The sequence below is a fragment of the Aquila chrysaetos genome, chromosome 1, assembly GCF_900496995.4.
Source record: "Aquila chrysaetos chrysaetos chromosome 1, bAquChr1.4, whole genome shotgun sequence".
In the NCBI taxonomy this organism is placed as follows: domain Eukaryota; kingdom Metazoa; phylum Chordata; class Aves; order Accipitriformes; family Accipitridae; genus Aquila; species Aquila chrysaetos.
Genome location: NC_044004.1, coordinates 53,132,599 through 53,156,266, shown reverse-complemented (window position 1 = coordinate 53,156,266; position 23,668 = coordinate 53,132,599). Strand labels below are relative to the sequence as shown.

Sequence of the window (23,668 nt, the reverse complement as noted above, 5' to 3'; positions counted from 1 at the left end):
TTCAATTTAGGGGAAAATCCAAGCATATCCCCTGGCACTTTAACGCTAGCGATATCACACTGCTGCAAACAAATGCCCATGCTACCGAACAGTTTACTTGGACCATGGTTATTCCTTGGAATTACATTTTCAAAAAGAGACAATCAAATAAACCTCTGAAAGTGGTATGCACATGAAGCTACATCCAATGTTTGCAAATGTGTACTGTATACATGACAATAATTCTCAGTATATGTTGTCAGTTCCAGTGACGGCTTGTACTTTCCAAACACATTTGAGACATAGGACACAGTTGCCAAAATTTAGTTATTTTTTTGATGCTGTCAAGAGGGCTGGCCAAACCATTGAGACATGCAGAAAAGGAGCATGGGCACCAGAGGGCTGCAGGACCTCTTTCAGAGAGATGACTTTATGAAGGTACATACTCATACTAACACGTAAGCCTAGATTTAATATAATAAAATGAGAATTTGGGGGTTTCATGTTTAAAGGTGGAACTATAATGTCACAAATATACCTGCTGGTGTACGTGCTAGAAAAACATGGAAACTGGTTTGTTTCCTAATGTGTTTGGTATCTGACTTTCATTTTCCCAGCTTAGTGCTGTGCATTTTAGGCTTAGCAAGTCTCTTCCTCTTGTTACAGGAACGTGTTGAGACCTGGCATTAGTTTGAAGAGCAATTGATATTGTTAATTAATGAGACTGGCATTTAAGTTTTGCTTTCTATCAGAAGATATAAAACATGTTTTTATGAAGGAAGATAGGTAATATCTCCATTTTACAACTAAAGAACCAGTATACAAGGTATTAAATGAAGTTTCTATGGTCAACCAGCGGATCAGATACAGAATCCAAATTAGGAACTAGGTCTTAGTCCTAAAGCCTTTATATTGGATCTTTTTTGATTTTCTAAACTTGAAAAATAATTAGGATTCACCACTAAATATCACACGTGAAGATATAATTGATTTTTTTCAAAACGCTTTTAGAGTTTTCCTTTGAATATTAAATACATAAAGATTGGTGTACAGTTAATTAAGAGAAAATGTCACTAAGAAAATACATTGTTACAGCATAATGGTTTCCTGCTGATAGGGATATGCCGAGAGTGAGATAAGCAAGATGGAGTAATTTATTAAGCAACAGCACACTCCAGGCAGTGCATTTCAGGAGGATTATATCACGCCTTGGGTGGTAATACAAGGAACAAGACTGAGAATTCTGAGCAGCTTTAACCATCCGAAAAGTATTATAATGACTTAGAAGTGCCAAGGCTTGGAGTCTATTTTATTGCTCTTATGAAATGTAATTTAAAGAAGGCAAACAGTAAGATTTGCTCATTAACTGGGCATTATGAACATAATTGGCCATTACTTACACCACTGATGACCAATCAAAATCTCCAGTTGTGACCAGCATTTTAAACTAACCAAAACATAAGGGGATAAAAAAATGGCCCACCAGTGATGCTTTCACATCATTTATTTTATAACTTTGCTAGGTTAAGCAAGAGTATTAAGATCTCTGAAGAAAATAATACTTTTGCAGGTAATACTTCAAGCACCCATTATCCTATGGTCAAACCCTATTTATAAAACTATAATGAATGTTTGTTTTGTTGCAATCACTGAGAAGTGGTTAAATCTTGAATCATTCAGCCATTTTAAACATATTTCCTGTTATAGCAAAAAAAAAAAAAAAAAAAAAAAAAAAAATCACCTGCCTGGTTCTCTTTCTTACAGACATTTCCAAGTGAAACAGAGCCTTGCGTCTTTACCTGCATAAACTAAAATCCTGCCAGCCCAGTTCAGAAATACCTCCTCTTACAGAAAAATTTAAAGTAAAATGAACAGAGTGGGATAAGAGAGAGACAAAGTCTTTCTATTGTGTCTTTCATATTAAATACAAAACATTGTCATTTTCTATGTAACTTCATTATTTTCTCTACATTCAGTTGAATTCTATTAAACTAAGTAAGCTTATCACTGTATTCTGAAGCAAATTTTGAGAGGCTGCTCTCAAAATAAAATCCTCTAGAACATTCCTCTGCAAGTTCTTGGTAAAAATTACGCAGCATTTCACCTGTCTCAAAAAACCAATCTATTATAAAAAAAGGGTTGGGAATAACTCTAAATCCTGAACTTCTGTTTCTTAAATCATTGGTTTTCTTCAGTAATGGTGAAAGCAGAGTGCTCTCTAGAGTATTTCATAACAAGAGCCCATCAAGTAGTAGAAAGCTAATAGAAAACCTTCAGGAAGTTAAACTAGGTTCTCAGCAAGTATAAATAGACATTGTGCCATTGCAGTGATTTGATTCAGTTAATCTTGATGAAGCTTTTAGTAAAGTTTTTAGTAAACCCAATTTCCTCTCTGAGACAGTAGTTTGCTCCCTGTTCATATGGCAGGTTTCCAGTATTGGTGTGTTCTAATAAGGGCACAATTTGAGGGTATAGTGACAATGCCAGGGCTGAAGAGAAAGAAAAATGCGGTTGTACAGAATAGCACAAAAGCTGAGCAAAGGCTATATGATATAGCATTATAACGTATCACTCAGACTGGTTGAGGTAGGAAGGGACCTCTGAAAGCCAACTTGTCCAGACAACCCCTGCCCAAGCAGGGCCACCTAGACCCAGTTGCCTAGGACCTTGTCCAGATGGCTTTTTAATATCTCCAAGGATAGAGACTCCACAACCTCCCTGGGCAACCGGTGCCAGTGCTGTCAGCTGGGTCGCCCCCAGCATGTACTGGTGCACAGGGTTGTTCCTCCCCTGGGGCAGGACTCTGCACTTCTCTCTGTTGAGCTTTGTTGAATATATAATAATAGAGGCCTGAGGAGGAGCCAGGCCAATGGAGAAGAGCAGGAACCGCAGGACCAGTGGGGTCACGAGTGATACCCAAGAAGAATGCTACAGCAATGGTGACCACCAGCTGCAGCCTGAGGCAGGCAGAGAGCAAGACCTGTGAGGAGTGGATTGAGAAGCCAAGGGGAAATACAGAGGGACAGAGAGAAGAAACCCACTGAAACGGAAACCTTAACAACATTTTCTGTCCAACTGGCAAAAGGTAATTTTGAAAAGAAGCAAAATACAGAGCTTTTTCTACTTAGTTTTTTAAGATAGCAAGTCGAAAAGAACAAATTCAGAAGTCATGACGCTAAATTTCAACATAACTGAAATCCTCCACAGTCTGAATCTATAAATTTGCTTCATCTTTAGACATAAATAAACAACTCAGAGATAACAGATATTATCTGAACTACTCATGCCTGAATGAGTAGTTCAGAGTCAGAAGCATTTGTTTTTAATATCATCCACAGCACTGCATGGCCAAGATCACTGAAAAGTCTCTGCCTTCTCAGTAGTCACAGTATATTGCAGATTCTGTGGGCATATTGGGTAGTAAGACAAAGCATTTCAGTGCACTGGCCATCATTTTTTTTGTTTAAATGAAGAATAAAAAACCCCACTTCACAGTTTATACACTTTTATATTAATTGAGCCTCCCTAGTTACATTGCAGGTCTACTGTCAAAATCGTCTCTTCTAACAAAAAATCACATGTATCTTACAAATACAAAAATAATGTATATAAATACATACACATTGATCTCTGTAATGAATCAACATAAAATTAAAAGGGCAACTGAGAGAAGATACACCTCTAAATTATGAGAGTCTCAACATGGTACGTAGACTGGTCACTCCAACATGGGCAGGGGCAGGGGGGGGAGAAAGGCAAGTTCAAGACCTAAGCTTATATGATATAAGAACCAGTGACAATAAGTTTCAGTCTACGTTTGAAGGAACAATTCAAAATACTTAAATTTTGCAACTGAGTATGATAGTAATCATAGACCTGCCTTAAAAACTATTGGACTGGTCTGTGCTGACTCTAGTCTACAGACAATGACACAGTATTTTTCTCTGATCTTTCAAAAGTTGCAAAAGGTTAAAACCTGTTAGTAGAATTTGATGAGAACATCAGAGTCAAGGCTGAAAGAAAATATAAAGTGACACAGTGGACCAAAGTTACCTGCTAAAATCTTCAGATTTTTTTAACTATTTCAGAAGAAACTAGCAAAAGAAGTCCTTTCTGTTTCAATCAAAATAGGTTATGAGTTTCCTTAAGGAGTGATTTGTATTTTTGCACCAAAGGCCTCTTTTGTCTTCAGAGATGTGGCAAGTCTGGAGCCAGTCTGTGTGCTTGCAAATCATTCCTCTAGCTAGAGGAAAGAAAGAGAAGACAATGCCAAAATGTGCTTGCTAGCCCCAAAGAATCCAGCACTATCAAAGCACTAGGAATCCTTGGTTAATGCTGCTTTGTTTCTGTCAGTGCAGGATATAAAAGCATCGTTGGCTGTATGTTTTGATAACAGAAATGAGTACCTTGTCATGTTTTAAATCAGCAGCTGAAAGACTTCTTAAGTGAATGTGACAGTATTTGAAATGTCCCATGCTGCCACACTCAAGACATGCCAATCACAATTAATAGCAACAGATTTGCTATTCCAAAACAAATAAAACCTGCAGAGTTTTTCTGCTGAATGAAGAGCTGATGAGTGAAAACAGAAGCAAAATTATCACAATAGCCAGTTAGCCTGTCAATGGAAATTACATTCATTTGTCTGTATTCACAAGGATTAGTAAACAATAACACTTCAGCTAATATAGTTTTTGTTATATTCGAATTGAATGTGAAATACAGGCTGACATTATAAATGGATCTCTTACTCCTTTGCACTGGATTTCTGAGGTCTTCTGAGTCTTTATGTTTAAATTGGTCTGTAAGTTTCCTATATTTTGGTATCAACCCTATTAAATTTGTGTCATTTTTCCTTCTAGGAGATTAAGGACTGTCCTGCTTGTTATTTGAAGGAGAGATTTATCTATAGCTTCCCCTCACTCAGTAGGAACCAAGTGAATATTTTATATAATTCTAGTGGATTCTAAAGAGTTGTGCTGAAAATTCACTTGGTAGGGTGGTAAGATCTCTCTCTCTCTGAAAATAAATGCCTCTCGCCTTCCAAGTTCTGTGAATTTCTTTTTCTGAAGTCCCACAACAGTTTTGGTGCTCCCAGCTGCCATGTCCCACCAGCAGGTTTTACTAACACTGAGTTGCACCTCATGACCCTCTTACCATGGGGAGTGGATGCAGATCTCCTTGAACAAATTCCTTTTCTTTGCTTTTTCCAGTAAATTCTGCTTTTTTGTCATCTGGTCCCACTTATTTTCATCTAATTTCTTCCTCATCTTTATGCTTAATTCAAGGCTTCCCTCTAAGCCCTCCTCAAGCATTCATTTTTACTGACTGATCAAAAACCCTTTCCTTTGTAAGCTAACTGAGCATTTATTGAAGGGCTCCCTTGCAGGCTACTACTCTGGACCTATGACTTAGGAAACTTTGGGACACCAGGCAACACAGGCTTACTTGGATAGACATTAGGCAAACAATTCAGATAATAATTCATGAGATTGAAGTGTGTGATTAAACTAGCTTTGCCTCCTTTAAACCTTTGCTGGGCAGTCTCCTATAAAGCTTTTAGGGACTAATGATGTTGGGAGTACAGCAGGGATGCTAAGGCTAATACTAAGCAATAAACCTATGTAAAATTACTCACATTCATGCAGTAAAGAAACTAATTCACAAGTTTTAACCTAACAGGCAGACAGATGTAATGAGTCTAGCTCTGTAACGGACCAACTGCTCTCTCACAGTTGGATTCCCTAAGCAGTTACACTGGGAATATTTTGGACAGAAAGAAAACTTTATAAACCCACCCACATACATTCAAAAAACTTCTGTAGCTCTCAGCTGGCTCTGAAGTCTTTAGTTTTCTTTAAAAAAAATCCACAACAAACATGAAACAATCTCTTCAGCTTTCCTCAGCTGGCCATCACTGCTCAATGCAAATGATAATTTTAAAAGTAAGGTCTCTAGGTCAATGTGCTTAAAATCAGACCTCTTGTGGAACTTCTCAACTTCAGCTTTTCTTCCTTTTTTTGGATGGTGATGTTAATTTAGCTTTTTTTCCCTTCTAGGAGTTTCATACTTGATATTCATGCATACCTTTAGCTTTTATGGATGTAATCTGATTGTTTCTAATAGGGAATAATGTAACTTCTAAGTTACATGTTGCCAGTGTTACACAAATATGATGCTTTTACCTACAGGATTCCATCCAAATTCATGTTAAAATCCAAAAAACTATCTGGGAGTTTTGAGGCTGCAGTGGCCATGGCTCTTTGTAGAGCAGATGCTCCATGCAATTACAAATTGCATGTGTACCTGCAGTGCTAGTAGTAACTGATGAACAACTACATGGATATGCCAGAAGGTATTCATTCTGTTTTGTTTTCAAGTGTTACTATCCAAATCTTCTTCTCATATGAAGCTGTGTTTTCTTATTCCACTTTGCATTACAACCCTAAGTTGTAGACCAGAATTTTAAGTAGTATATACTAAGCCAAGATCTGTAGTCCCTGATGTCTTTAGGATGCATGGTTAAAGCTCTGCCTGAAGAGGTAGATTATGAAGGACTTGGAGAAATAAACAGAATTGGGGAACAGCCTGGGCTACACCAGATGCTAGAGGGGATTGAGAAAGCATCCAAGAAGGCCAGAGAAGGTTGAGTCTAAACATTGTATAGGAAAATTGAGATAAATCAGAAGAGGGAGGAGAGAGTATCAGATACAATAAGACCATTTAGCACTGGTGGCTACTCAAAACTTAGCTCAAAATCCAAATCCCAACATTTTCTGTCTGGCTGTGTAAGAACACAGCACTCACGTTAACTATGAATAATTCTCCAGCAGATGATGAGAAATACTTTTTTTTTTCCCCAGAGAAAAATCATCTTTCTCTAGACATCTACAAATCAAAGCAAGCTAGCATGTAGTGCTCTGAACTTCTCATGGTTCCCACACTGGGCACCCAAATGTCTTAGAAACCATATAGCACAAGGCTTTCCAGTGCTCCCAGTCCCTCATGGACTGTGGGAGGGAGGCAGGGAAGAGGAAGGTCTCTATAGCGATGGGGAGGATATACAGGTTTTCTCTCAGAGGCAGAGTCTCCCTCTGTCTCTTACCTTGTTGCACAAAGGATCCGTACACAAACCACATGGAGTTGTAGAGGGTTGTGGAGGTCATGGATCCCATCTGAAGGCGCGGGGGGTTGAGCCAGTTCAAGAGGTAGACCAGTAGCCCTACTAACAGCACAGTGCCAGCTATGCATGCCCACAGTGAGAGGTCAAACGGCGCCAAGCAGGCAAACATGTCCACTGTCTTCTCCGCCTTTCGAAGCAGCACGCCCACTGAGTAGTCCATGTAACGTGTTGTGAAGTCCACCACATTTTCCCTGTCAGGGGTGATGGTTAGGGCAGAGATCCCTATATCAGCTCTCTGAGGAAAGAGGGAGAGAGAACAACATGCATAAGTAGGAGCTACAGAAAAGATCTTTATTCCTCTGTGCTTTATAGCAGCTAAACTTAGGGAGAAGCAGATGCCAAGGCCAACATCTTAAGCATCATATGTGTGAACACAGAAATGTGACTAAAGCTTGAACAGAATAGCTGTACCACGTGCCTTAGTTTCTGTAAGAAAACCTCACTTGGTGGGCTTGGGCACATTACCTCTCCAAGTTGTTATTTTCCAAGGAATCAAAATACTTCAAATACAGATAATAGCTGGAGGAAATCTACTTCTGGTTATTTTTCTCAGCCTGGCATACTGAAGCCATCATTGCCATTGTGGCAAAAGGCAGACCTTGTGTATAGCATTTCCAATCAGAGGAAATTAGTTGCCTGGCAGAGCCACATGATATCCAACATTTTGATGACATGATGATCAAGACAAAGGGCCACTGCACTGGGGGCACTTGGAATTCTGAAAAACATCAGTTTTGGCTGCAGAGTCTGAAGTGCAGAAAAGCAGATATTCCACACAGTTCCTTTACTATTAATTCCTCTATATCCTTCTTTCTGCTAAGCAATTCCTCTCTATGCCAACCTGTCCTGCAGCTACCCCTTGGACTTGTTTTGTGCCATTTACATTTTTTTGTTATTTAAAGAACCCATTTCAGATGAGAAGAGGATGAATAACATTCCTTGATCTAATCATTGTATTTCACAGCATGTCTGGGTATGGGGTCTCCAGAGGCACCAGGCACAACTACAGCAGGTGCTATTTTACTTTTCACAGGTACAATTAGAACTGCCGTGAAAACAAGAAAGGGCATTTAAAGTCGACACATTAACACCATTTTAAAAAGTCCAAATACTGAACAAAAAGATCATAAATTCTAGATATTTTAATATGAAAGAGAGTACTTAAAATACTTTAAGCTGCTACTAGTTTGATTTAATCCCTTTCTGTTCTGCCTAATGCAGTGTGTGGTCTTTTGGAAGGGGGTGAGGAGAGCTCAAAGGCTTGAAAGTGTGTCAAGTTTTATTAACTCTCTTGAATTTCTTTCTTCTTGCCCAAAGAAGGCCATAGAGATTACTAGCTCTTTAGAAATGTGACGTGAAGTATTAAGTGAGAAGGTATGGCAGCTGAAACTGATTGGAATCACATTTGCAAATCATCTGGGCTCTTTTAATACCATCTGCAAAACACTCTGCAGCCCATGGTACAAACATATTTTTAATCACAGTGCACTTAATACTTTGGTTTAAATGATGTTACTGTATATTAATTGTTCACTGGCTTGAGAAAGTGGTGGAAGATAGCTGGAGGCCTGATGACTTGGACAAAAAAGTGTTTGAAAATATTGATTTGCTTAAAAGCCATGAATTACAGCTTCAGCTTTAATTTGTGAGTTAGATTCTCTACTGTCTTAAGTGAAGCTGTGTTGACGTGCACAGCTAAAGCATGGCTTCATGAATTCACTTCATGTCCCTTCCTAGCAATTTTTTGTGAGTGATGATTTAACTGCCCTTTGCCCATGGGCAGCAGCAAACCCAGTCAGTAAGCCAAGTAAAAGTTTTTTTCAGAATTGTCCATGGAAACATTCAGATCATCTAAGTCTCTATCCTCTGATTATAAAACTTCTGGTCAATGAGTGACTTGAGTGATTCACAGTATCTGCTAACAGTTAAGTCCTAGCTCCAGCGAGCAAGTTGCAAAGCAGTCATCATCTGAACTGTTTTCCACAATTGTGAATATAAATATATTTTAAAAATAATTTAAAAATGTGAAAGTCCAATGCTCTATACCAATATTAGTCAAACAGGAAAATATGGTTACATTTAATGAATAGGGTTGTTTGTGGTTTTTTACCTGAATGTATATAAAAAAGTGAAATAGGAATTCAGGGTTACAGGAGGACACATGAAAACAAAAAGTTCTAGACTTAGCCCCTGCTGTTTAACTTTAGCTGCGTTATTAATTATCAGCATGTTACTAAAATACTTCCCTACCACACTAGATTACTGTGAGGTGCTAATTCAAGTTGTGTTTGTACGATACTTAAAGATTCTCCACTGAAAAGCAATATACATAAGTAAAGAAACTTTTACCAGATAATAATTACCGTAACACTACATGACTAATAGAATTTTTTGCTTTTTCCCCTCTTTTTAAAAAGATAAACATATTTCTCCATGAAATATGTTGCAGGGCATTGCATGAAAAAGCACAGTATGTCTTATTTGTGGAAATACTGCTTCTATTTTACATCTCTGGGGAGCAGTCCCTCCAAATTCCTCAGCATTATGGTTCCACTCTGGTTATCAGCCAGCTATGACAGAGGAGCGACGTTGTCCCAATGGAAACGTTGCATTTCCTTTGTCATACTGCAGCAGCAATTGTGATATAATTATGTCTTGTGATTAAAGAGTGGTAGTAAAGTAAAAAACAGAAAGGAGGGAGGTAAGTCTTGACTTGTCAGTACTCCTGTGTGTAGCTGTTTACAAAAAAGTTACACTGAAATATGACAACTCATATTCTTAACTTACTAAATTGAATCATAAACACCAGTTTACCAGAAAACTATATGTTTAACACAAAACCAAGCTTAAGCTTAACTTAATAGTTGATCTGCTGATGGTGAGGATTCTTAATTATTTACAGATTCTGTCGACTTGTATCAAAATTGGAAGATGAAAAAAATTAAATGCTTGTCATTAACATGTCAAATTGGATCAGAGAAGACATCAGTTTGAAGAAGTCAAGTTTCCCTTAGTGCTTCTGAGATAGAAAGGCAAATGCATGCAATTATGTCAATATTTAGATGTAAAGCTGCCAATCTGAATTATAAACATGTAAAACTGTCCACGCACTAAGTTTTTGCAGTGCCAAAATCAACCAACAGTCTGCATCTTAGATGTCTGTTTAACACATTTCTGATGAATGAAACTGCAACTCCTGAAACTGACTGACTGAAAAAAGCAGCAGAGGGCATTATTTTTCTTTATGTGACCTGCTTAGGAATTTATATTCCTTAACAGCAGTTCTCCTGAGGTCATTGTAGAGCAACATTACCAGAACCAGAAAATCCAAAACAAATGACCAAATGGGTCTGACAGCATTGTTACTGGTGTCACAGAACCAGCTCTTCAGCAAAGCCTAGAAATCCCTGAAATGCCCCTATGCTACTGCTTAAGCAAGCACATCTTGTACACATAGAAAGCAATCTTATGATGATTCCTGTGGGGTCATGATCAAGAACAGGGAAACTAAAGGAATCTACTTTAAATTGCTCCTGTGAGGCTTTTCATTTTATCCATTTTCAGTGTCAGATCAAGTTTCAACAAATGTTGGAAGTAATAAACCACAGTCTCACATGTTATACAGTTATTAATATGGACATGCAAAAATTAATCAGAGAGACATTTTTGCTCAAGTTAACACATATACATCCAAATAATTCTCCTTTTACTCAGCTATTATTTCTTCCTTCTCACTTTGTCCTCCCTGTATGCTTTCTCCCTTCCTATGCTACTCCCCTTAGGAAGATGGATTAAAAAAAGAGCCTCATAAAAAAGGCTTCTACTTGGCTTGCAGTTTGTCTTAGAAATGTTTAGGCATGTATTTAGTTTTCCTTTTCTGATGGACCTGAGTGGAATCAGGCAGTTTTCCCTACACTATTTGCTTCCTGATGGCTCCTCATTGAAAAAAAATCCCAGCAATCAAGGTAGCATGGTGAAATGTGGGAAATAATGGTTGATGGATGTGAGTATCACCAGGAATTCCAGAGCCATGCTGGAAAGCCTGCTGTCCTCTCCCAGAAGTGGCATTAGCCACTTCTCTTGCCTGTCACGCAGGCTCATCCCTCTGGTAATGTGGACTTGAGGGCAACTAAAGTAGTGCTGTGGAAGTGCTGTGGAAGGACACAGATAACTAATAGCAGAAAAAAGATCTGCAGTAAAGCGCTGCTCCCCTGACATGGTTTTAGCCTCTCCACAGAAAGCTGCTGCGCTCTCAACTAATCCTGTTTGTGAGCTGAAGCTCTGCGGGATGCACTGGAAGCCCCGGTCATTTGACAGGTCAGGGGCAAGAGAACTACATGCTTCTCTCAAAGAGCATTTTTCCTCCATAGACCTTCTGGTTCAGGTGTTCAGAAAACAGAAAGCTTTCCATAGCATGGTTACATTCAGTTTACTTTGACAGGAGAAGGTGTATGGAGCAAGGATGTACCTAACATAGGTCTTGACAATCAAAGGAGGGGAGACTTGAATCAATTTCCAAATTCAAATTAAAGACCAGTTGCTTTGATCTGCTGATTCCAGCTCCTATTTTAGCAGCCAACAGGGACTTTGTCTTCAAAGCTGGAACAGAGTGAACTTGGCATAATGTCACATCCATGAGGCCAGCTGTGGACCTAGGGCATATACTTGGCACCGCAAGGCTTCTGCCCTGCACTGCAGCTCAAGCAGGGCTGCTGCAAACAAGAGCAGCCCCGGACTGCTCTCACTGATACCAGGACCTGCATCAGAGCCTGCTGCACGCTGAATCAGATTAATGCAAACAGCACGTACTGATCTTGAACACAGAAATTATGTGCTTGCTACAGCAAATGCCATTTCATATGGCACATCTTCTGTACTGGCCACAGACATCCTTCTCAATGAGATGCACTCAAAAAGAGAAGGCAGCTATTTTCTATTACCCTTGAGTGGGACTTGCCTTTTGCAGAAATACATTGTTCCCAACTCATTTCTGGCTCAAGCACTAATAGGCAAAGAGCATTCCCTCTGTTTCTGGATTTCCTCCACATGTTGGCGAGACTATCATGGGAGACTTGTTGGGAAAACAAGGAAACGCTCTGTTTTAAACAGGTTAGACCTTTAATTTGAAACTATTCTCTGCTCCTTTGCTTCCCCTCACAAAGTTGCCAAGCAGATAGATATTTGAGTTCTGGGAGCAGAACTCAGTTCACAGTAAATAAGAAAGCAGCCTTTCAAGAACAGCTTGCACTTGGTAAGGGGTAGATATACCCTGGCTGCTCGCCCAGAGGTTCTCTTTGGCCTTAAGAGGGACAGAGAGCGGGAAAGAAGGACACAGTGAACCTTTACTGTTAATTATATAAGGGTTAAGGGAGATAAAAAATTATACATTGCAATAGTATTGGGAAAACATGTTTTTTGAATTCCAAACGCAGTTCCACTAACCCTTCATACTTTCATAACTGTACAGAAAGATTTCATATCCATTAAGACTCATTTACAGCAAAATTGTAGCAGACTGGTAAATCTGTTCCGCTCATGACATCTACCTACAGATCTAGGTGGTTACTACCTTAAGCATGTTATTAGAATTATATGAGTCCCTGCCTACTAAGGGGACAAGAATGCCACACATATTTTTCAGTGAAACATTTGATTTCAGTTGTTATGAGTTCTGCCTTATGAATCACTCATTTCAAACAAATAAAAAATGTTCCAGGCCCACTTCCATCTCCAAAGCCATCTAGGACTAAGACCCCTCCAACTCGTGTTACACAGCGGCCTATTGAGTCCCTTGCTGAGTACTGTAGAGAGTAGGGCATAGGATAACATCAGATTTAAGGAGCAGAAAAAATGGTAAAAATAACTCAATAGGCCATTGTGGTGTTACCTCTCATTATTAGATGAGGGATTTTTAGTTGTTAGAGTTTAGAAGATGGAGGAGAATACACTTTTCTAAGTGGCTCCAGCGTATCATCTATGATCACAGTGTTCCACCTTCCAGCTTTGTAAGGGCATACAGAGATGGCAAAGGAAGTTTATTACTACAGTCTAGATGTATGACCTGTGCCACAGGTATGGCATGTGTGATTGTTTCCCATTCCAACAGGTTTCCTACTGCTCAGGAAGGCAGAATAGGTTAAACCTATCACTAATCTTTTTCCCCAGGGGGATCGTTTTTTCATTTTTTGATTATTTTTTCCTTTTTTTTTTTTTTCCTTTACTGCAAGACTTGTTTTCCAGCATTCTGCTAACTTTTAACTGAAGTATTTAATAATTAGGTCCTGTATCTGACTGCGCTGCTCCTTATTCTTTGCTGTGATTACCAATTAAATTCCACCTGCAGATTTGGAAAAGCATTTCCATAAACAACCAGTAAGTTATTTACATGAATATCTGCTGCAGTTATTTAAGGAAAAACAACAAGTGTAGGTCTCTAGCTGTAAAAGCTGCCTCTACAGGTTAACTAAGAGCAAATAAAATATATATGTTCATGGCACAAATGAGACATCAGCAGAATAGAGTCTGCATAGCCCTTTCTCTCTCAGTGGGAGAAACTGCAAGCAGATAAGATGTGAAGAGTGGAAAAAAAAAGAAAAATATGGTACATTTATTTGGTTTAATTTATTTATGAAACAATATTAAACATTTAATGTAAAATTAAGTAGACTAAATGGTTTATTAATTACAGAATAGAGAATATACTACTCTTGATTCACACATCTACATAATGTAAGTGTTATTATATACCAATAAAACATTTTCTGTTGATTATATACTTCACATATTCATCACACCAACATTTTTCTAAGTGGTATACATTATTTATGTAATGTATCACTAATTACTGCAACACCAATTTTTCCTCTTTTGAACAGCCTCTTCAACTCATTTTTGTCGGGTCTTGCCAAATTAATTAGGATGCTGTGCATCCCATTATTTGTCTGTATTCAGATTTGATACTCTTGTACTTTGGTTGGAAAAAAGAGATTGCCCTGCTTCTTAAATAATTACGAGCAAGCACTATTTCCAGCTTTTTTCTTTGCCACCCAATGCACCTGGGCATACTATCAAATGCTGGTGACACGCAATGAACAAAGTGCTATCAATGGCTCATTAAAAAAGGTTACTGGCTAATGTAAACATAATATACCACATATTATTTAGCTTTATCACATGACCTTATTTGGTAAGTTATTAATAACCTTACCTTAAATACCAGTTCTCCTATCAGTCCGTTCCACGACCCATCATCTTGAGGACTCCCATACTTGTGATCCGGTGCAACATAAATTTCGTATTTAAAGCCCAGGTAAGTAGCCAAGGCTTCCAACACGTCTATTGAGAAGCCCTGATACTTCTTCGGTTTTCCCAGAACATTTTCAGACACCATGACAAAAGGCTCTTCCTAAATAGAAAATAAAGGAGGCAACTGTTAGTAAAGCAATTACACACCACATTTGGATGCTGTTTTTTTTAAAAGGAGGAACTATTTAAATACTGTTTATACAAAACTTTCCTACAATGCATTGTTAGTGGTGCCTCTTGCATTCTGCAAAATGATAATTTGTTATGTATCTACTTCAACAGAGAAATTTTATTCTCTATTAAGTATTTCAGAAGTAAATCTTCTGTTGTAATATTACAACTGAAATGCTTTTCAGTAATGCCTTCTGACCACACTTATACTTGGTAGGGCAGACATATGTCTGTCTATACGGAGGATTCTACAGTGCTGCCAGTTTCCACTGGCTGGGCAGACACTCTATCTGACAAACACAACTACTAATTGGTGCTGTAAGGAATGAAAAAACATGGCAAAATAAGTCATACCACAGAAACCTGCATTCCTCTTGTCCTTCTATTCTAATCTGAATCTGAATACAAGCTGGTTGATTTTAAATAGTTCTATCCAAAGAGCATTGATTTAATTAGTTTAGGGAAAATCAATTATGGGACTTAAGTTTGTCTATAAGAATGATTGGTGAATATTCATCAAAAGGATGACCATAATAAAGGATACAAATAGACGCTGAAAGTTGGAATTGGTTGGTAAGATTTCCAAACAATATGCTTTGCTTTTCCTTATCCCCAAAATCTGTAATTGTTTTCTCTATTTTTTTAAATTCATATTTCTAATAACATTTTCAGAAAGAAATAATATTTTTTGCTAACTTTAATTTCTTTTTTCCCCTCTCTATTATTGTTCCTGTTGAGTATTTAATTTCTAGACATTCTCCTTCACACAAGCACAAAAAGAGATCATATTTCTGAGCACAAAAATATATATATTAGCCATAGATGAACCTCACTTATGTTTGTTCTTTATTTTCTCTGAGAACATCTGTCTCATCTACCTAAGTAGAGCAAAGTATCAAATCCCCCCAAAAAGCATGAGGGCACTGTAACACTTATGGGGCTTTGTTTTGCCTTTTTTTTTTTTTTTTAATATTCTGTATTTCTTCCTTTTAATTCTTTACATGGTGCTGTAATTTAGTATGAGTTTATCAGGAACATCTATTCTGAGGCGCAAAAAGTTAGTTCTGGTTTGTCATGGCCATGACAAGCACATGAAACCACATCCTGATCACTTCCTCCTAGTCTGCATAACCCACAAGCATACAGAAGAAAACAGAATTGATTTTCTGTAGCATTTGTGACCCAAACTTTAATTGTAACTCCAGAGGCATTTTTGTTTGTGTTTAAATAATTTTTTTCTTTGTTATTCTACTACTCACCTGTCAATGACTTTGAAGCCAAAGTACTTTCCACAAATTTTTCACTAATACTTCACTAAATATTTTTAGTTTGTTAGTGTGTCACTCTATATGAACAGGTATCACTGAACTTCAGGCAGGATGTTCTCGGAATAAGAAAGCATCATTTGTAAATGCTTGAGTTAACATTCATGAGGATAGCCACATGCTGAGGATGCCGCCAAAGAAGCAAGGATGCAACCAGACTGCACTGGCAGGATGTTCTTTTCTGACTGCAGGAAATCCAGACCCCCCCACACACCCCCCCAAAACAAAAACAAAACCCCAAACCAACCAACCAAAAAAACCCGCACAAAAAGAAAGAAGGGTTGACTGTCTCAAGTTATTATTTCTCACTTGTCAGATAGAATTTCTTTCTTCCAAATTATCCAAGATCAGCCAAATGGAATAAAAATGGAGGACAGCAAGTGCAAGTGAATTTTTAAAGTAGTTTTCCAGTTCCTGGGTTCCAAGAACATTGAAGGAATTGAGACTAAGTTGATGAAAGCCTCTCCTAAATGAAAACACAGAGTGAATTCAGCTTTGCTGATCACTTGGATGAGAGATTCCCTACATAGAGACTCAAAACTACTGGAAAAAAATGTTTCCACAAAAAATAAATATTGCAATTTACCAATCTAAGCACACTATGCACAAAATTCTAAAGATCTATGTATACAAAGGGTGTTTTAGAAGTTGGTAATTTTCACATTAGAAAGGATTTATTCTTATCACTTCTAAGTTATTAGAAAATAGTTGCTCATAAACTGAATTTTTATTCTGTTAGTTAAAAAGCAATTACTAATTGTACTGATTTAAAACACTGTTTAAAATGCAGTTTATCACAACTAATTTTAGTCTGTTATTAAGCTGTGTAATATTGTTTGCTGTTGAGAGATTTACCAAAAAAACCAATGACCAGTGTGCTATATATTTAATGAAATATAAATAGTCAAATAGCTTTATGCAAAGCAACTAACACTTCCCAACTTCTGTTGAGGCCTGGAGCAGCAAAATATTTAATTATATTCCAAACAAAACAAATCTATTGCTATGTTTTTTTTGTAATTGTTTACATTTCTCATAAGGCATTGAAAGAAGACAAAGGTATTTGTCTTGACACCCCCACCTCCCCCCAAATGCTGCAGGCTGAAACTGTGCCAGTTGCCCTTTTGTACACTGGGAGGGTGTTATGGGAGCCCCTATGGAAAGACATACACATCCCTACAGTACTGATGCTAAAATGATTGTCTCCATCTTTGAGAAAGCAGATCTCGTAGAAAGAAAATACACAAAAGAAAAACAGCCAATACATTTCTCACCTACTGAACAGAAAAATGCTGAGAACAAAAAATTAGCTTGATGAAAGTAGGTGTCAAAACCTGATAAGCTAACTGATGAGTTTGGAGGTGGTAAAATACACCTGGATGATGAAGCTTCCATTCGACCCCAATAAATTCAAGAAAATCCTGATACACTTTCTCTCCAAAGCAAGTAGTAATTCAGACTATATAAGCAGGTCTTTCTCAGAGAAGCCATAGAATTGCCATCTTTGGAGATACTCAAAACTCACCTGGACACAGTCCTGAACAACCTGCTCTAACATTAACCCTGCTTCACACAGATGCCATCCAAGGGTCCCTTCAAACCTAAATTGTGCTAGGATGCAGTGAAGAGATCCAAGGAAGGCCACTGTTCCTGCTTCTCCTTTTCTTCCATTTTTGGAGACACCTCTCTAGGGAACTGATGAGCCTCTGTGGGGCAAGAGCGGACTTCACAGCCTGTAAAGTCAGGGAAGTCTTGAAAAGCAAAGAAGTCACAACACGCATGACCGAGGAGGAAAAAAAAGGAAATTAATGGATTGCTCCCCTTTAACATCTTGGTTTTGCAAGATGGATAATCTGCCTCACTAGACCCTACAGCCATCGGGTAGGGGATGGCTTTGCATCCAACCTCAATGGAGATCCGTTAAAAGAGGAGCTACTTTCCTTCTACTTTACCCCCAGTGTGCCTCCTTGTCAACTGAATGCAGCACTACTAAGCCTGTGATAAGGGCTCCTTCTCAAAATAGCTCCACAGTTATCACTGTCTGGTTTCTTCTTGGGATCTAAGCTGTGCTGCCCTGATACAGAGGAGGATGGGTTTAAGATTCGATGTGGATCAAAGGATTTTACACAGTGCTGTGGGTTAACCCTGGTAGATAGCTAAGCACCACACAGCCAATATACTACCTGCAGCAAAATGAAAGTCAGCAGCAAACAGGTAAAGTTTATATTGGGTGAAGCTGTGCATATTGCTTTTTACAGCTGTAAGAAGGCAAAGTCTGGTTCCAGAGATGATTACCCCCTGAGCAAGAGAAGCTGCAAAATGCTAGCACACTAGCACATCTTAGGAAGGCTAAAGGCAGACTCAAGATTAAGGCAACACGGCATAAAAAAAGGAAATTTTTGAAAAAGATGATGTGACAGTACAAGTATGTTGGAGAAGCAGCTCACAAAAACACTTGTCTCCATTTATTTACCTATTATCACTAGGTTTCTAAAAGTTTTTAAGGAAGAAGCTACATCTTAAGACTGACATAGGTTAACAGCATGCTACATATTAAGACTGACACAATTTAACATCTTCCTCCCACCAGAGCAACTAGCTACCTTCTTATGCAATAGCTCTGCTGATGCTTGGTTCCTTCATTAAAGTAATTCTACTACTCAACCATCACAAATCTACTCAATTTTTGTCAGTTGAGTTGATCTAATTGCCAGATAAATGCCAGCCAGGACAAGCACTGGAATAAGACTGTACAAGGAGAAGGGACGGAAGTACCAAGAATGTGCCCTTTATGGTACTAGGGAATGGTTAAGCATCTCAGACATCTTACCCAAACCTATTTTCAGATGTTCAACACAATATTATTTGAGCACATTTCACAAATTAAGGTTTATCACTGAAATACTTGGTTGAGTAAGAAGACTTATCATCACCACTTTCCACATGCAGAACTGAAATGCACAGATTTCATGACTTGTACAGTTGAGAAGTGAATCCAAGTGTGTTGGGTCAGGGACAAATGCCTTAACCACAGACTGTTTTCCCTCTCTCTTATTTTAATGCTTTAAAACATTTGTACTTACATATGTATCTGTGTTGTGGCGAATCATGAGTGTAAGAGCAGGAAAACCAATAGTAGAAAGCAAGCATTAGATGAGAACAAAGGACAGTGGGATCCAAAAATGAGATGTCTAGACCCAGGGAGAGAAGAGTCTTACTCTTGAAAGGACTGCTTGCTGGTGTAAAACTGCAAGTGGACAACAGTGACTGTAACATGCCCTAGTCCAGGGAGAACTGATAGCAGGGCAATATAAGCACAAAAAGGAATGTGACACATCCAAAACCCAGCCCCCAAGCCCTGCCCTGAATTTTACACAGTGGGAAGTAGGGGGTAGAGAATTTATTTTGTTTTATTTTTAACATATCAGTGGAAATCAGGAGTTGATAGTACAGAGCTTGGAGCAGTCTAGATTCAAGATTAGTAGAAAGAAATGCTGCACTTTATTGCTTTTTCCAACAAGATAAATGGCCAACAGTTTTGCCTATTCAGGACTTAGGTTCTGGTGCACATAAAAATGAAGTAACAAAAGGTTTTGTAAGTGCTTCAAGAGTCTACAATTAAAAGTACAAACTATGGTTTTTATTTACTCCGGTGAAATTCTTAGGCACGTGCAATAATTTTGATGTAACAGTTGGACTGAAGTAATATTTTTATATCCTTTACTAGACCACTTAATAAAGTTAAAAAAAAGAAAGAAGAGAAAAGCTTTTGGGCAGAGAAGACCTTCATGTTTGAAAAGAGAAGGAGCAATACTCAAGCTAAATAGCAGAAAAGAACAATTACTCTGAGTTTAACTTGGTTCTGTTAATTAATTAGTCAATCAAAGAGAAACACTGGCTTGTAACTGTGCTACAGGGGTGGATGATAAAGTCAAGCAATAAATTCAGGCCTTAGAGGAGGCAGGGAAGGAGAGCAAGAGAACAATTGCTTGTGAAGTGTTTAGGGACAATTTACATGTAGGGGAAAAAGTACATCCCTAAACCCCGAGTCTCTATTTGGGATGATTTTTAGCAGCCAGTACGATAGTGACTTTAAATTCCAAGCTTTGATAGTCATCTTCTAGCTCTTCAATGAAAATCAGGTTTTGGAGGTTCTGGTATTTTTGTATAGATTCTCTCTTTTTGGACAAATCACAGAAAAGTCTCTTGAAAGAACAGAAAAAGCACCATTCAAATCTTCATCACAGCACTCTAAATAAGGGGAAGAAAAAGTTGCGTTTGGTGGCCTGTTTACAATGAAGTAGTGGTCTCAGTGCAGCTGTTAATGACTTTACATGCACACCACATCATCAGGAGATCACTGAATGGGCAACGAGGCAGATTTTCCTTGTAATTACAAGGGTGGATTCTGTGGCTTTAAGCTGAGAATTATTTCAGGATAGAAACTATATGGAGCCATGATACACTGCTCTGCTGCACTCATTTATGAGAGTCTTATGCTTGCTCTAAAGATAAAAAATGCTAAAAAAAAATGCTAAGACATACTTTATAAACAGAAAACCAAAAGCAAACCAGAATGTTTGGGTTTATTCTCCTGCTCAGCTGAATCCTCTTTTCCCCTTAGCATGGGCAGAGAAACTTCCTAGCCAGGAGGCTATACAGAAATTATTAAGTAAACAAAAAGTTATTGGCTTCTGAGATCAGAGAAACTGATCACTGCTGAGATTTACAACACATATTGGGGCTCGACTCTAAAACTACAGATGGATGGCCTTACGTGCTTCTACTATGTTTGGAAGAGAGTTTTGAAATTAGGTAATTATATGGGTGGTTAGAATTCGTAAAGCGTATGAAAATGACCTCTGTGTCTACTCATCAGAAATTTCTGAACACACTGGAATATAATACTTTAATATTGACACTCTGTATTCATTAAATGGGACTCTGTATTCATTAAATCTTCCCTTCTTCTCTACTGAAAGTAGAAAGAGAGAGGAAAAAACAGGAGCAAGATATGAAGCTCAGTTGTGGGCAAGACTGTCAACCTGTGCTCGGCACTGACTTTAGAAACAGGGGACAGGCACATTCAATGCCCAAGCACAGCCTCGGCAATCACTTGAAGTAAATATTCACTGTGACACTTTAAAACTCCCATCACCTGCAAATGCTAAGAAACTGCTCCCCAAACTGAAATTCACTGTCATTGCTGGATCTCTCAACATCCTTCCAATGGCTGCTGGCTGACCAAGCACAGCCATTATAACCGACAAGAAGCGCTAAGTCTCATAAACCATAACCAAAACATTTTCAAGCACAGGATGCTATTGTCTTGTTGTTAGGCATAAATATTTTTTTTCTTGACTCCTAAAATAATTAAACACCCCATTTTATATGTTAGTAATTTTGCATTTCTTTCCCCAAAAGATTTCAGTGAAATATGCAGTCCCAAATACTTAATTTCATCAAGTGCTTTATTGACCACCGTTTGGTAGATTTTATTTGGCTAGGAACAGCACAGCAGCTTGTTATTTTTAATTGAACAGCAATGTACATTACTTTATGTTAGAATCAATGACCAAAATTTAATTGAAACATTTCATTCTTTCATTACAGAAATTCTCCCACTAGCAATGGTTATAAAAGTTGCTGCAAAACATAACACAATCCCCACCCCTTAATAACACTAAAACAAAGATGAAGATTTCAAATTTACAGAATCTTCGATAATTAAGGTATTATACTCATTCAATATCCTATTATGCCAACGGGCTGTGTAACAGTATTGGCATCGAAAACCACTGTTCTTGGATCCTGTGCTTTTCAAATAGACTGATTAGAAAGTCAGTTGTACTAACAGAAAAGTCTCCTTGCCTGCAGCGAGAAGCTAGTTCACGTCCCAGAAGCTGAATTCAATATTAAAGGAAGGGGATTTTACATTTGGCCTTTGTTTACCACTCTCCTTATGCATGTGCTTAGTCTCTTGCCTTTTTTAATGACAGTTTTAATGTCATCCTCAAAAAGACATGAGTTTGTGCTTTCAGTTACAGTACTTCAAACAATTTTTTTTCACCTGAATGAACTGGTGGCTTCTGGATTTATTATGCTATTTAGTTTAGTGCTATTTAGAAGAAACAAACAAAAAAATGTTAGCACCCCTCCCCAATACCTCCCATGGCCCTGCAATGGGACTAAGGCTTCTTTCAAAGCAATCTATGGCAATGGTCTATTAGGATGCAGCCAAGCTTTGTGTATTGATTTTAATTCACAATAACTTAATGCACCTAATAGCTCTTTCTGAACCGTTATAGTTATATGATAGGAATATGGATTGAGATTGGAATCGATTGGAGTGTTTTAGAGTATGTCTAAACAGCGCAGTGTTAGCTTTAATGTAGCTAGCTCAGATACTGGAATTAACAAAAGTGTAGTATGGGTATATTAACCTGCTGGGAGCTGCATTATGCTTCTTCCAGCAGCCATGCAAGAGCTCCTATTCATCATGAATTCATATAATACTTCATGACATTGCACTGTCATGCAGTTCACCTCCTTTTCTATCTTGCATGGTATGGAAGGATAATTACAATCAGAGTAAAAACCTCTTTCTGTTTAAAAGCCAAATTTCCTGTGTGCTCTGTGAACTATATGAATCGCCCTAGAATGCAAATACGCCCACAGAGCAGATAGGTACGTGTCAGTGAGAAGATAAGAGCTAAGGAGCCTTGAGAGGTAGCCCTTGACATACAAATGAGTTAGGTTGGTCCTACCAGGTTTTGCATTGCACCTACTTTGCCGTCAAACTGTGGCCCCAGCCAGGTCCCCAAATATTTTAATTCCTTGATATTCACCTCATCTAGTATATAGCACCCGCTACTTTAGAAAAATGGATTGGAAATATTAATTGAAAACAAAAGGGGCTGGGTTTCCCAGCAGGCTCTGAGATTAAAGCTTGTAAAACAAACCATCACACTAGTCCAAATGGCTCCTGTCCCCATTTTCTGCTTAGTAAGTTAACCCTAAACAGGGCTGGCAACCCGTGGGAGAGAAGCAGGGCAGATGGATGAGGGCAGGAGGCACTTTAGGAACCTTATTTTCTTCCATCTCTGTTTATGGGTCATTGTTCTTAGTCGCCAAGAAAGAAATGCACAAATTCCACTCCTCTCTGCTTTGTTGCTTTAATACTGCCACTTTCTCTGCAATAATAAAACAAACTTTTTAGTAAGGCCTGTTGCGATAGGACAAGGGGTAATGATTTTAAACTAAAAGAGGGTAAATTCAGACCAGATATAAGGAAGAAATTTTTTACAATGAGGGTGGTGAAACACTGGAACAGGTTGCCCAGAGAAGTGGTGGATGCCCCATCCCTGGAAACATTCCAGGTCAGGTTGGACGGGGCTCTGAGCAACCTGACCTAGTTGGAGATGTCCCTGCTCATTGCAGGGCAGGTTGGACTAGATGACCTTTACAGGTCCCTTCCAACCCAAACTATTCTATGATGCTATGACTCTAGTCTATATTAAGGATTCAATTTTTTTATTAAGCACCCAAGTATATTAAATACATTGATGTGCATGTAACGATGGCATGCTGTCTGCATATACAGAGAGGAGTAGTAGCATTGAAATATGTCCAATATAATGGCAGAGATAAGGTTACAGAGGTCTGGAAGGGATTAGCATCCCAGCTGACTAGCAGTGTAGAAAGT

The 23,668-nt window shown here is 38.3% G+C and overlaps 1 protein-coding gene across 5 annotated transcripts in view; it reads right to left on the bottom strand.

Moving 5' to 3' along the window:
* GRID2 (glutamate ionotropic receptor delta type subunit 2) overlaps positions 1-23,668 on the bottom strand; it is a 740,237-nt gene that overhangs the window by 125,345 nt on the left and 591,224 nt on the right. For all 5 annotated transcript variants that reach the window (XR_003924278.2, XR_003924280.2, XM_030020238.2 and 2 more), the window contains 2 exons: positions 14,370-14,567; positions 7,085-7,397 (listed from right to left, as the gene is read on the bottom strand). Coding sequence is in view for 3 of the 5 variants with exons in the window: in XM_030020238.2 (XP_029876098.1) it covers positions 7,085-7,397; positions 14,370-14,567 (511 nt within the window). In the remaining 2 variants the exon portion in view is untranslated. The remainder of the gene's footprint in view (positions 1-7,084; positions 7,398-14,369; positions 14,568-23,668) is intronic.